At 39.7% G+C, this 14,137-nt stretch overlaps 2 protein-coding genes across 4 annotated transcripts in view; both read right to left on the bottom strand.

Annotated features, from left to right (window-relative positions):
* The window catches only part of LOC144531698 (NLR family CARD domain-containing protein 3-like), a 28,133-nt gene that overhangs the window by 7,122 nt on the left and 6,874 nt on the right, over positions 1-14,137 (bottom strand). The window contains exons 7-8 of one of the 2 annotated variants that reach the window (XM_078271966.1): positions 2,612-2,785; positions 92-265 (exon numbers count right to left, since the gene is read on the bottom strand). In XM_078271966.1, the coding sequence (XP_078128092.1) occupies positions 92-265; positions 2,612-2,785 (348 nt within the window). Of the gene's footprint in view, positions 1-91; positions 266-2,611; positions 2,786-9,805; positions 10,931-13,965; positions 14,013-14,137 lie in introns of those variants that run through there. The other variant, XM_078271959.1, reaches the window with a different exon arrangement.
* Positions 4,502-9,224, bottom strand: LOC144531987 (uncharacterized). Of its 2 annotated transcripts, none has more exons than XM_078272414.1 (6): positions 9,138-9,224; positions 6,647-6,932; positions 6,245-6,334; positions 6,005-6,091; positions 5,502-5,773; positions 4,502-4,729 (listed from the first exon to the last, which is right to left on the bottom strand). In XM_078272414.1, the coding sequence occupies exons 2-6, from the start codon at positions 6,918-6,920 to the stop codon at positions 4,517-4,519; spliced, it is 936 nt and encodes a 311-aa protein (XP_078128540.1). In that variant the 5' UTR covers positions 6,921-6,932; positions 9,138-9,224; the 3' UTR covers positions 4,502-4,516. The 2 variants fall into 2 exon arrangements, with proteins under 2 accessions (XP_078128540.1, XP_078128532.1); XM_078272406.1 differs by having other exon boundaries at positions 6,647-6,929.

Below are 14,137 nucleotides of genomic sequence, written 5' to 3'. Positions count from 1 at the left end.
AAAATAATCAACAAATTAATCAACAATAAAAATAATTGTTGGGGGGGTCCACAGTGACATCAATCTGTACGTCCAGTACAATTGACCTGACCTGAGAGTCTCCAGTGTACATTGTTGACTCTCCAGTCCTGCAGAGAGCAGCGTTAATCCCGAGTCCTGCAGGTCGTTGTTACTCAGGTCCAGCTCTCTCAGACTAGAGGACTTAGAGCTGAGAACTGATGACAGATCCTGACAGCATTTCTTTGTGAGCCTGGTTTGACTTAACCTAAAATATAAATAAGTAAAAAAAATGCCTTTTTTTGGTAATGAAATGCAGAACTAGATCATAAAATAATATTTGAGGCACAATACAGGCATCAGAGTCAGATCGAACCTGAGAGTCTCCAGCGTACATTGTTGACTCTCCAGTCCAGCAGAGAGCAGCTTTACTCCTGAGTCATGCAGGTCGTTGTTACTCAGGTCCAGCTCTCTTAGACTAGAGTAGTAGACTCAGAGCTGAGAACTGATGACAGATCTTCACAGCTTCTCTGACAGATTACACCCACTCAGCCTAAAGAAGAGTAAGTGATGAAGAAACTCAGATAGTTTCTATTGTCTACAATGTTAAAGAAAAGCTTCTCAATATAAAATATATACAATAATACATTATTATTACTATTATTATTATTATTATTATTATATAACATCATTACAAATTTGAGTTTCCCTGATGGAGAAACCTCTAGTTTTGAGCTTTTACCTTAAAAACGATTAGAAGCCCCCACACACACACACACACAGGATCTACGACTGCGAACAGGCTTTTATGGAGTAAACATTTCTTTGATATAGTTGGGGGCCAGACCCTGATGCGCCTTAAAAGTGATCAGTAAAATCTTAAAAATCAATTTTAAAACAGACAAGGAGCCAGTGAAGTGAAGCTAAGATAGGAGTTATGTGATGTCTGTCAAAACCAGTAAGAAGCCTGGTGAGACTTTCCTTATTTTCATTGATGAGTTACTAAGTGGTCTTCGAGGATCTGCCTCTTAATTCCAGCTTTCTCAGACTGCAGGACTGGGAGTCCTGACAGAATGTGTCTATGAACCTCTGAAGCAGACAACTTTGGATTTTTTTTGGCTGCAATGAGTTACTGTTGTGTGCAGATTTTTTCAGCACTAGCTAGCTAGCGCAAGATAATGCTAATACTAAAAGTGTAGTTTGGTTGTAAATTCCATCTATATGTGTGTTTTTAAATGCTTCCTGCTTCTTAATTTTCAAAAGAGAACTTTCTAAAATGGGCAAACATGTTGCTTAACAAAAGCACCACAATATAATCTGACCTGAGAGTCTCCAGTGTACAGTGTGGACTTTCCAGTCCAGCAAAGATCAATTCCACTCCTGAGTCCTGCAGGTCATTGTAACTCAGGTCCAGCTCTTTCGGACAAGATGATTGGGAGCTGAGAACTGATGAGAGATCCTGACAGCATTTCTTTGTGAGGCTGGTTTGACTCAACCTGGAATAGAAAGAAGTAAAAATGATTTTCCTTTGTTTTGCTTTAAAAATTGAGTGCCGGCCTTTTACATATAAACAAATATCATGAATGTCCGTTACATTCAAGCCTTTGCCAAAGGAGTTCACACAATGCTGATAAAGCTGCCAGGGAATGCTCTCTGTATTTTGGATTATACCAGTGTTTTGGTGTCTGGTGTCTTCTTCCCGCGCTGGTGCACTGGTAGTGATTCGTTTTATGTCAACCAGCCAGAGCTGAAGGAGGCAGAGAGGGGGGAGAGACCATAGTGACGGAGCAGCAACTAGGTGATTTCTCCAGATTTCTCCAAAAAAACTCAGCATTCACAGGAAGGATTAAAATAAAATAAGAACGCTATCAACAGCAATATTTAACACAGATCACCACTGGTTTAGCTTTTCCTCGTTTGAGAGCGCTATAGGAAGAGAAGGGACTCAAATCAAACATGGATGTTGCGCAATTGCTCTTGAACAGTTTGGAATTTGTGAAATACTGTTGCTCCATCACTTGGCCTTTTCAATCCTGTCATTATTTGCACAGGAATACTTGAAGAGAGCGCACCTGGGGGTGTGGGAGAAACAGCAGGCTCACCAGCAGGCATACGTCAAAAAAATGTGTCAACCGTGGTTGTTAAAATTACAAGACAAAAGTTCTGCACTGCAGGTTTAACATACCAGATATGTTCAGTGTCAGTGAACAGGGTTCAGTGTATATATCAAGTACTCCATCACAATAAAGTCTGATGCTCGGGTGTGTAGAAAGTGTCCCTCAGTGTGGAGATCGTACTAGTTTTAAAAGGTTAAAGGAATATGAGGCACTGGAGAGGGTACTGTTTAAAAAGCATTTAATATATTCTTGGCTAAAAAGTCTTTCAAACATGAACGTTTTAAACATGTTTTAAAGGCTTTTTGTATCATGTAAAGTGCATCAAAAACAATAGAAACCAAATAAAAATTTTAATATATACTATAACACTATGTACATATAGTATAACTAAACTTAACCCTATATAATATATAAACTGTGTATATATATATATATATATATATATATATATATATATATATATATATATATAGTATAGCATTACAATGTGATCTGACCTGAGAGTTTCCAGTGTACAGTGTGGAGTCTGCAGTCCAGTCGATAGCTGCTTCACTCCTGAATCCTTCAGGTTGTTGTTACTCAGGTCCAGCTGTCTCAGACTAGAGGACTGGGAGCTGAGAACTGAGGACAGAGCTTCACAGCTTCTCTCTGACAGCTTACAACCACTCAGCCTGAAGAAGAGTTAGTGATAAAGACAAACACTGATAGTATTATCTCTAATGTGAGAAATACATTCTATGTCTGACCACTCTAAGTAGATGAGTTGAACCATCACGCATTACTGGAAACTAACATTTTAAACATTTAAAAAAACAAACATCTCTACTCTCCAGAGAAATCCTCTCCGGGAACCATCATCTTATTGTGGTAGATAGGTTTGCATTTCCCTATGAACATAAGGCCTTTGTTGTCTGGAGCCTGGTGCTCTTGATAGGGTCTCCCATGGCAAAGTGCTCTCAGGTGAGTGCAAGACTAAGAATTGTTCAACAAGACCCTATGGTACAACAAATAAGAGGAGGAACTACCCCATCTGGAGCCAGGCCCAGAAGGAGGGCTCATCGGTGAGCACCTGGTGGTAGAGTTTTCTGCTGACCCTGGCTGGGCACAGCCCAAATAAGTGACTTGGCACCCCCGTCTATCTTCACGACAACACGGGTGGCACAACGGACCAGCTCTTTACTCTCGCAAGAATCCTGGAGGTGGCCTAGGAGTATGCCCATAAGTAACTCGGGTTCTTGTTCGCAAGTGAGGGGTCAATGGAGTGGGAGAGAGACTGCAGAATCGGAGGAGCATGTGCAGTATTGCATTCGCTTTACCCCACCATTGTGACAAAAAGAGAGCTGAGCAGGGAGACAAAGCTCTTGATCTTCCGGTCAATTTTCATTCCTTCCTTCATCTATGGTCATGAAGGCTGGATCTGGACCAAAAGAACTAGATTGCGGGTACAAGCGGCTGAAATGGGTTTTCTCAAGAAAGTGGCTGGTGTCTCCCTTAGAGATAGGGTGAGAAGTTCAGTCATCTATGAGGAAATCAGAAGTTTAGGGTCCCCTGCTGGACCTGCTGTCCAAGGGGTTGAAGATGATGATGAAAATCACAATGTTGAACAGATTTTTCTGCCTTAAATGAACTGCACTGATTTTCATCCATTCATCTGTGGAGGTTTTGAAACATCAGTTGACAAAAACATTCAATAGTTGAGAACAACCGAACACATGTGACACAGTAAGTATCTGCAGTTATCTGTGTGCTTACAAAGCTTTGTTGGAGGCTTTGACCACTGGCAGCAGCCTCAGAAGAGCCTCCTCTGAAGCAGAGTATTTCTTCAGGTCAAACACATCCAGGTTGATTTCTGTATCGATTTTCAGTATAGATGTATACCAGCGCTGACCACTGAGCAGGAGACAGTTTATCTGTAAAAAGACTTCCTGAACTTATGTACTGTTGGATTTCCTCCACTAGAGAACGATCATTCAGTTCATTCAGACAGTGGAACAGATTGATGCTTTTCTCTGCAGACATATTCTCACTGATCATCATCATTGATGTACTCGACTGTATCCTGATTGGTCTCTGAGCTTCTTTTCTTTGTCAGTAGGTCTCGTAGGTATTTCTGATTGGTCTCCAGGGAAAGACCCAGGAGGAAGCGGAGGAATAGGTCCAAGTGTCCATTTGGGACATCTGTCATAGATGTTCTGCAGAAAACCATTCGCATATGTTCGCCAGTTGTTTGCACTGGCTCAGACATCACATTCTTGTTTCTATTAATGACTGCCCTATCTACATGAAGAGCAGCCAGAAACTCCTGGACACTCAGATGGATGAAGCAAAATATCTTGTCTTCCTCATTCTTCCTTCTTATGAGTTTATATCTTCCAGAGGGGGGTTTGAACATGTCACAAGCTTTAATTGGTTGCTCTGTTCCTGCTGGCTTGTATTAATGTGTACGTCACCCCCAGCTGCGATGTATACATCTGTGAAGATATCATCCAGATGTTGCTCATCCTTCTTCTGTGCCCACCCCTCTTGTGCACACATGAACTTATCCTGATTGTGTGACTGAAGGAAGTCTTTGTAATATGAGATGTATTGTGGCTCTGGTACTGGAACAATCTCATCTGTGTGACAGAAATAGAAAAAAACTATTATGCTGCACGTGTACATATGATGTTTATGTTCGAACACATTCATGCACACTAAAATGTCACAATGTAGCCACTTGTAAGAAGTTTGTAATACTGGTTACATACTGTAGCTAGTTATGTTTTATTAACCTTAATTCTGTTTGCCAAGGCTATATTTTATTGGCTTGCAAAGTAGCTATCCATTGCTAACACTAACGTTAGCTAATTTATGTCAAAAAGCAGTAGCTAGCTAACGTTACTGCCAAGATATGGTTTCATTTTAAGACAAAGTGTTTGCATGTTGACATGCAAACACATGACAACACTTGACGAGTCTTACAACACCTCTCTGGTCTCCAGTGAAACCATATCTTGGCAGTAGTTAGCTAACGTTTCTGCTTTTTGAGATAAATGAGCGTTAGCAACGGATAGCTCCTTCGCAAGCTAATATATCAACAGAATTCAGGTTAATTAACATGGTAATAATAAATAAAAAATATAATTAAAAACTACTTACATGCGGTTATAGTGTGACAGGCCTACTGCTGTTCTGTCTCGCATTGCGAGACCTAATTTAACTACAGTGCTGCGAGGCCTGTTCAAATGACATGTCGGCTGCAGTATGTGAACTAGATTGCTTGTGAAGGATGAGTCAAACTAACATTAGTCACACAAGAAGATATGAGTCAAACAAAACAACGACATTATAGTACACACAAATATTAAGACATTTCTGTGATATAAGTTAATAATACAAAATACTGACCGAAATGTGTTTTAATCCAGTAACATTAGTCGAACAGCTCCACTGTAGCTGTAGGTGTTGACTGAAAAAGACTGTTCCTCCTAGATTTTTGTTTCCTGCTACTTGCAATCTAATTGGAGACCAATCAGAATTGACCTTTAATTCTCCGATTGTTTGGTTTTGTGGCACACTTGTAATGCTGTGAAAATCTGAGCGAGCGTGTCTAGAGTTGAGCGCGCAGAAAGAAGTGGTTGAGAGCGAGGGAGACAAGACTGGAGCGCAGCAGCGTCTATCTGCGAGCAGAGAAAGACATGCAAAAACATTTATTGTGCACAAAATAGGTTATTGTTTACTCAAACTAAATTATTTTTTTACAAGTGTTAATTTCTGTTCAAAATGCAATGTAATGCGCTTGCAAAATATAGTTCTCTGTGCTCAAAACATACAATTACTCGCTCAGGAATGTAACACATATATAACGCCATAAAAAACTACCATTTTTCTCTTAGTGCTTCCATACATACCAGAGAATACGGCAGCTTTACATTCGCTCTGAGAGGAGGTTTTTCTGTTCTCTGAAGTCTCTCCAATATCATATATGTCCACTGAAACTGTAAAATTTGAATTAACATTGATAAATGACTATCATAAAATGCAACAGCCTTTACCCAAAAAGGATTAACTGTTAAAACTTAAAACTCAAAACAGACTAACATGGCGGCTTGTTTGGAAACTTTCTCTTAGGTTCCATTAAAATACTTCACCAAAATGTGTTTCTGAAAACATTTTAGACGAGATATAAGCTGCAGCCGTTGTCTGAGGAAACTTTGCTGTTGCCTCCTCTTGTGATAAACCTAGTGAATACAAAAGAAGACAGTGGTTTCTGTGTGAACTGATTATTTTGTAGAAATCTGTAGAGTATTAAACAATTTATTAAGCAATAGCGTGAGTGTGAGAGAATTAAAAGAAATTGTTAAGGAAGTTGTGTTATTATATTTAAGGTTTTGTTTAAAAAAATTATATAAATAGTTATTAATTAATCCTTTGCCCTTAATTTCACTTGAGCCCCTGCCACCCAAAATGTCTGTGCTTGGCCCTGATTGTGTTGCTCATGTCAACCCATTCTTTTTGCCTTAAAATACCTTTTTTTTTTAAGTGTGACTGACCTTCTGGTCCTGAGCTGGTGTCTGGCAGACTCTGCACCAGATCATTCCTGTTGATCTTCTCTAAAACCTTCTTGGTCACCTTCAGAGCTCCATGAAGATGAAAGGTTTTAACCATCACGTCCACTGTGTCTCGCCTTTCTGCGTTCTCCAGCTTGGACACTTTGATGCTTTGGTAGCCTTCCTGGATGTCTTGCTGCTGCAGATACCATTTGAATTGCTTAAATTCATATTCTCTTAAATCCTCCAGAGTGTTGAAAAGGTCCACTGCCGTCATCGGGGCTTCCTGCTTAAATCGGAAAGTTTTGTCAAACCTAAGGAAAACTGTAAACCAAATCTATTAGAGCAGCAACAGGAGTTTTGATTGGTCGACACAGGAGCTGTGTTGGTGTGATTTATGTGCAGAGTCTGGTCAGTTCATGGCTAATCTTGTTCGGTATGTTTTTTTAGTTACGAGGGCTGGTGGTGTTCAGTCATGGTACTGGGTTGAAATCATTATCGAAATATATCATAGATACTATCCCTAGGCTGCCTGAACTCACAGACCACTCCTTTTATTGACATTATTTTTTTTTTTCTTGCAGCTCAACGCTCTCTACATTCATGCAGCCCAGGCACTTGTAGAGTGCAGTCTGGTTATTATGACATAAATATGTTATGACTCAGACAGTGGCACATTGCTAAAAAAATAAATAAAAAAACGTCACCTTGTACACTTCTGTCACAGGGCTTAGAGGATGCGACTGCGAGCAGAAAGAAGCTTTAAAAATACATAATTAGCGCAAAAATAGATCTAAAAAGGTGACAATTAATTCATTAAAACCAGCTCGCAGTTTGACATGAAGACAATGAGACATGTAAGCTAAACTAGTTAGGAGCAGTGCAGGATGCTAGCGGTCATGCAAAACATAATACAACGTTGCCTGCAAACTGCCGTTCATGTTTATCAATCAAACTTTTTCTTGTAGCTTTACAGCAGCAGCCATTAGTCCAGTTTTCTGCTAACAGTGACAATGAAGAGCCAGTACTGACCAAGCAGCAGCCCAGAACTCCAGATATGTAGGATTGCTCATTGAGTGAATATTATAAGAACTAGAATTAATATTGATGAAGAATATGATGTAGACCTGTTCTCTATGAAAAATGCCCTGAGATAATTCATGATGCCAGATGATTTGGCACTTCGTTAATGAAACTGACTTGACTTTCTAAAAAGGGGAGATTTGTGCTGAGAATTATGACAATTTATAAAATGTGATTTAGTGTCAGAAGCAGAGCCAGTAGTGTGCACAAGGGATAGCTGCTGTCAGTGTGGAAGGCACATCTAAGCTGGTTTACCACAATGTGTGAACAAGCTAAAATTATCAGATTAGTTACAATATTTATAACCACTTCATTTGCCCAAATGTTACAAGTGACCCATTATACCTTTTCACATCGAAAGTAGGATAGTAAATGTACAAAGCCCACAATTGTAAGGGAATAGATGAAAGTAATATTTAATTATACAAAGGAAAAAATAGATTATAAGAACGTGCAATACATTTTATTTTATTCTGTATTTTTATTTTATATTTGTATTCATTCTTTTACTTAATTTTAAGGTTTGGATGTCTGAACGCTTATTTGCATAATAAATAGATTTTGATATTGTTAAACATTGTGTTGTTGTAAAGATGTTAACTGTTGTGAAGCAACACTTACTGTGTTTGCACTAAATTGGAAACAGTGATATATATTTTTCAAGGCTGTAGAGAACAGTGCGCTGTTGCAGACATATATACGAAGGTTTTAACTACATTATTTGAATATAGTCAGTCAAGAAGTGAAGTGGGCCGGTCTAAGGCATGAAACTCCAGGGCTGAAAATGTGTCCCACTCCAGCCCTGGCACCAGTCAATGTGCTGCTGACAGTAATACATATGTGTAATACATAAAAATTGCCTTACTATTCCTAGCTATAATAGTTCATACAAACAACTTGGTTAAAAGGCACCACAATACAGGAAAGGACATCTCTGTTAAAAATGTTCTGGGGGACGCAAATTTGTGTTTCCTAGGATGGCGAAGGCATGTCCCGCCCTACTCTGCCTCTGATTGGCTTACCCTGGTATTATTACCCCAAACCTAACCAATCTCACTCCTCATGCCTAAAACTAACCAATCCACCAAACAAAGGCAAATGAGTACTAGCCAATCAGAGGCAGAGTAGGGTCAGTTTGGATCAAAGGGGTGGATAAACAGACCGACCGGGTGACAGATCAACATTGCCAATCCTAAAGCCACACCACTAACAGTGCTAAAACATCGACTGCAATCCTGTTACTCTTTAAATACACTAAAGTTTTATCTTGATGGCTTCAGTGTAGAGATTGAGACCTGTTTATAGTCACGTGAAAGGAATAAAAGTAGACTGTACTCTTCACATCACATTACAAAAGTATCTACAAAGTTATCTACATGATGAGCTGAAGCATAAAAAGAAAAATTCTCACCTGAAGGTTTGGAGAACATTAGACCATGTCGACAATATCAAAGTCTTCTCACTCTGCAGTCTGACTGCTGCATTTACATCAAATCAGTTAAGAGGAAGTGAAGAATGAGGAAACACAGTCAGGCTGTGTCTGTACCAGGAAGGGAATTCTAGGTTCCTCTTTTTCATGCCAGTTTCTGTAAATACCTGCCCAACTTTGCACATTACTGCTTCATCACAACGGCATGATCATTCGTTTTTCTGTTTGGTTTGTTTCCACTTGGAGTCACTGCTGTATTTTACTATTCTTTAATTAAGCGCTGGATTTTTACAGCATTAAAAGAGTCTCACGATCACTGCATGAGAGTTGGCAGCCCATCTTGTTCCCTCTTTTTTAAACTTTTTACTCAATGGTGAGGTTTCTACCCTTTGTGTGTTTCTGTCAAGTTACGTTTATTACTTGATACAAGGTTGCTTTTAAAAATAAAACACTGCAGACGGGAAATACAGGAATAAAAGCCATTACCGAAACAACACTGACAGTAGACTTAAGATTTTACTCGCATAAAACAAACCATGGTACAAAGATGGATAAAAGAAGTAAAGAGATTTCAGAGATTTTTATCAATTTGTTTTATGTGTTGACAGAACTGTATTATACAACAAAATATTACACATGATGCCTTTTTAAGTTTATGTTGATGTTTCCAGTTACTTTTAGTCCTCATATTTGCCCCCTCTGTTTAAAAAGGGTTCCCAACCATTCATCTGATGATTGATTGATTGATGTAGATTACACTTGAAATGTAGGAGTTCAGTACATTTGTAAAATACTCAAATTACATTTCAACTTTCAATGATTGACATCATATATAACCAGAGCACAATTTGTGAAAAAAGGCAGAGGGGGGGTGAAAGGAACATCATCTGGCGGTGCCTTTAAAGCAACGGTTTCTCTACCCAGGTGTACCTCTTTCAAACTGCTGTCCAATGCAGGGAAGAATCCACAGACACAGAGAAATCCACAGACAAACAAAACAACCATTACACAAACGCATGGCCCAACACAGAAGGACCGACGCCCAACACAGAAGGACCGACGCCTCAGGTCTAGACTCAGCAGTTTACTCACAGCTGAAGGATAAAGAACACTCTTTTGAAGACCATCAGGTACACATTTTAGGCAGAGAAGACAGATGGTTTTGAAGAGACAAAAAGATTGTATATGTTTGTCAGTAGTGTGAGTATTTCTCTGCACAGGAGGAGACTCTCCCTGCTACAGAGAACACAGAGACAGTGAACCAGGCCACCCTAACTCAAATCCAGGATAAAGAGGTTCAGTAAATGTGGTGTGGAAGGTGTGGAGGTGGATCAGTGTGTCAGAGGAGACTCTGTAGAAGGACAGAGAGCCAGCAGGACAGTCCACATACACTGCTACTCTGTAAGAGACAGAGGAGGATGGAGAGGAGGAGAGGTGTGTACTTCTGTCATTGTGACTGACAGAGTAACCTTCAACATCAGAGCATCTCAGACTCCAGGACTGATCATTCCCTCCAAACTCACAGTCAGCTTTGTTTCCTTTCCTGCTGATTCCTCTGTAACTCACTGATATATCAACCTCTCCTCTCCACTCAACCTCCCAGTAACAGCTTCCAGTCAGACCATCTCTACACAGCAGCTGCCACCAGTAGTCAAACCTCTCTGGGTGATCAGGATATGGCTGCCTCTTTCTCACTGCTGTCACCATCCTGTTGTTATGAGAGAGTCGGAGGTGTGTGTTCATGGTGTTTGTGTCCAGTGTGAGTTCACAGACATCTGATAGAGAGCAAGACACAATACAGCAGCAGTTTATCATCAAACCCAAACGTTTTCATGTCAAGGACACTTAAACTGACACAAATTAGACCACAAACCCCCATTTGATAAGTTTCCTTCCCAGGGTCCTCCATCTGATAGGACTTCTGCTTCTATATGTTTTATTACAGAAAGTGTATAAAAACCCTTGACCAAAATAGTCATACATTATGTCATTGTGTTACTTATGGATCGAGTTATAGTTAAAGGACAATTCCAGAGCAAAACAAACCTACGGGTTATTAACAGATGTGTACCCACTTGATTGTTCTCTGGGACATGTTTTCATGCTAATCAAATGTGTTTTTAGCTTGAAAGAAGCTAGCGCGGACCACTGATTAGCTTACAATGCTAGTATTCGGGGCACAGGGAAAGTAAAAACAAATCGCTATTCATACCACTAAAAAGGCTCAAAATATCACCAAACTTCAAAAGTAGCATAATGAGGGTCCCTAAATGTTAATCATAGCATTGAGAACATTGTAAGTGTATAGACAGTTTATTGAACGAAGAGCTGCGGGATCTCTGTGAAAGGGCTACGAGAGAGAGAGAGCTACCGGTAGTCAATGCCGCAACAAAGCCTCGTACTTCGGGAAATTGGTGGTGTACCTGTGGACGTTGTGAAGCTATGGCCACCGAACAGGAGTGTCTGTGTTGCAAGTGAGTGGGACCTGTGCGTCGCGACACCCAAGAGACGCTGTGTTTTGTACAGTCTGAAGATGTCCCCTCTCTAACATCACGTTAGTGGCTGTACTTGAAACAGCGACCCAAACCAGAGACACCAGATGGACAGTTATCCACTGAGTATGTAGCTACACTAAACAAGTTATGTTTTACACCGGTGCAATTATTTCAGATACATTGAGCAAATTGCTTTTGATTTTAGTTTGCATCGCCAGCTGTAAGTCATGACTGGTTTTCAAGACAGCGGCCGCATGTAAACATGAACGTGAGTGTCTTTATAATCTATCTTTTTAATAAACTGTCTGTACACTTACGAAAGTTCTCAATGATTTGGTTAACATTTAGGGACCCTCAGTATGCTACCATTGAAGTTTGGTGATATTTTGAGCCTTTTTAGTGGTATAAAATAGCGACCTGTTTTTACTTTCCTTGTGCCCCGAATACTAGCGTTGTAAGCTAATCAGCGGTCCACGCTAGCTTCTTTCAAACTAAAAACACATTCGATTAGCATGAAAACATATCCCAGAGAACGATCGAGTGGGTACACATCTGTTATTAACCCCTAGGTTAATTTTGCACCGGAATTGTCCTTTAAACTGATATGAAAATGTGAAAATGCATTTCCTGCAGAAAATGCATGTAAATGTTGAAAAGCTGAAGTTATGCTGCATTGCTGGCTTAAATGCATGAAAGGATGGTGATCTACTGAGAATAGTTGGAAAAGTGGACATGGTTTTAATTCGTATAAATGTCACTGAAATGTTAAATAACACCAATGATGTATGAAACAAAATTGGAATATTTTAAGGTTTTCTGAAAAGCTGCAGCACTGATATGCTGGCTTGAATGTATAACAACTCCAAATGTATGAAAGATGTGGAACATTTTAAGATTTAAATAGAGTATGGATCAGAAGATACAGTTGAACATGTTGAAAAGCAGCTTAAAAAGTGGCTGAAGCAGTATGAATAGTTGGAAAAGTGGGAAATGGATGAAGGATGCAGAATATAGAGTAAGCAATGCAAGAAGTTCAAATTTACAGCAAGGACGTAAATTAGCTTGATTGTATATAAACATAGTCAAAGCTTCCTTGAATTGTCTTTATTAAGATCAGGATAAAACATCAAAAGAGATCTAAACCTGACAAGAGTTGAACTTTAAGCACTTTTATTTGAAAAACTAAGCCCATGCCAAATTTTCTGTTAACATACAGTTTGCTGCTTTTATTTTGGAAAAAAAAGCAAGTCTCATCCTGAGCTTCCTGTAATGATACGGTTACTTTCTAGGGCTGTTATTCTGAAAAACTAGGTTCATGACTAATTTCCTGTAAACATAGAGTGACTGTTGATGCATTAATTTTGCTTAACAGTATTCACACAATAATTTGTCCCCTTTTGGCTGCAGACCACCTAGAACTCCCTCAAAGTCCTCAAACCATTTTGGGAACCACTGATCTAACACACCTGAAGGGTTTATTTGTTGCTTTATTAACAGACAAACTGTTAATTAGATCAAAACTTCACAATGACTCATCCTTTGGGATTGTCTTTCAAACTGAGAATTTAATGAAGATACACATGCTTTAATTTAAACTACTTTAACAAGTGCTGCCTTGTTCTCATGAATATAAGGGAGCTTTCACACCTGCCTCATTTAGTTCGGTTGAATCGCTAGAGTTGGTTTTCCCCCTTGGTGCGGTTCGTTTAGGCAGGTGGGAATGCAGCAATCGCACTCGGATGTGCACCAAAAGCAGACCAATGAAGCATACTGAACAGTTTGTTTGTGCTGAGAACGTGATCCGACCTTGATCCACCCCAACTATTTTTAATCCGCAAGTTTGAGCTAAACCGCTCCTGGTGACAGAGCAGCAAACTGTAGCAGCTTCAATGATTCTCTCACAGAAATAAACCGCGGTCAAGCTCGATGTCACTCGCATCTCTGTGGTCCAGCCACCGCTAAAGTTAGAGACAGACACCAGCAGAGCATGAGCGAAGTCTTGGTGAGCAGAGCAGATGTAGAAACAATGTTTGGAAAATTATTTAAATAAAATGAGCTGCTTTGACCATGGAGACATCCAAAATACTGGACCTTCTTCCAGAATTTACTTTCTTGCTCCCGCCCCAAACACATCTGACCAATAAAAGGAGGGAACGTTCTTACATGGTTTGTAGTGATGCATTTTGGTTCGCTTGGATTTTTCTCCATGTGAAATGAGACCCAACCAAGGGATAAACGCTCCAAGTTTACAAACTCATCAACTGATTCGGACCAGAGCAAACCAACTAGGTGTTAAAAAGTGAACACACACTCACACTTCCGCAGACCAGGTTTCAGCCTCTGCTCTCCACCATGTTCCAGGCTGGGGGAAGAAACAAAGTCAGAATGAACCTTCCTTATCAATTATCTTCATAAATCTGCACTCAGATTCTCCACTAAATATGAACCAGAGATCATCAGTAAATGACAGAGAAACAGTGTGTAAGC

The sequence above is a fragment of the Sander vitreus genome, chromosome 2, assembly GCF_031162955.1.
Source record: "Sander vitreus isolate 19-12246 chromosome 2, sanVit1, whole genome shotgun sequence".
Lineage (NCBI taxonomy): Eukaryota > Metazoa > Chordata > Actinopteri > Perciformes > Percidae > Sander > Sander vitreus.
This window is presented reverse-complemented; position numbering and strand designations above follow the sequence as displayed.

Coding starts and splice junctions, on each gene's coding strand:
- LOC144531987 (XM_078272414.1), bottom strand. CDS start 6,920: ATGACGGCAGTGGACCTTTTCAACACTCTGGAGGATTTAAGAGAATAT. Junction 6,335..6,646: donor CACCAGCTCAGGACCAGAAG/GTCAGTCACACT, acceptor TGTATTCACTAG/GTTTATCACAAGAGGAGGCA. Junction 4,730..5,501: donor CTGGATTAAAACACATTTCG/GTCAGTATTTTG, acceptor TCTGTCACACAG/ATGAGATTGTTCCAGTACCA.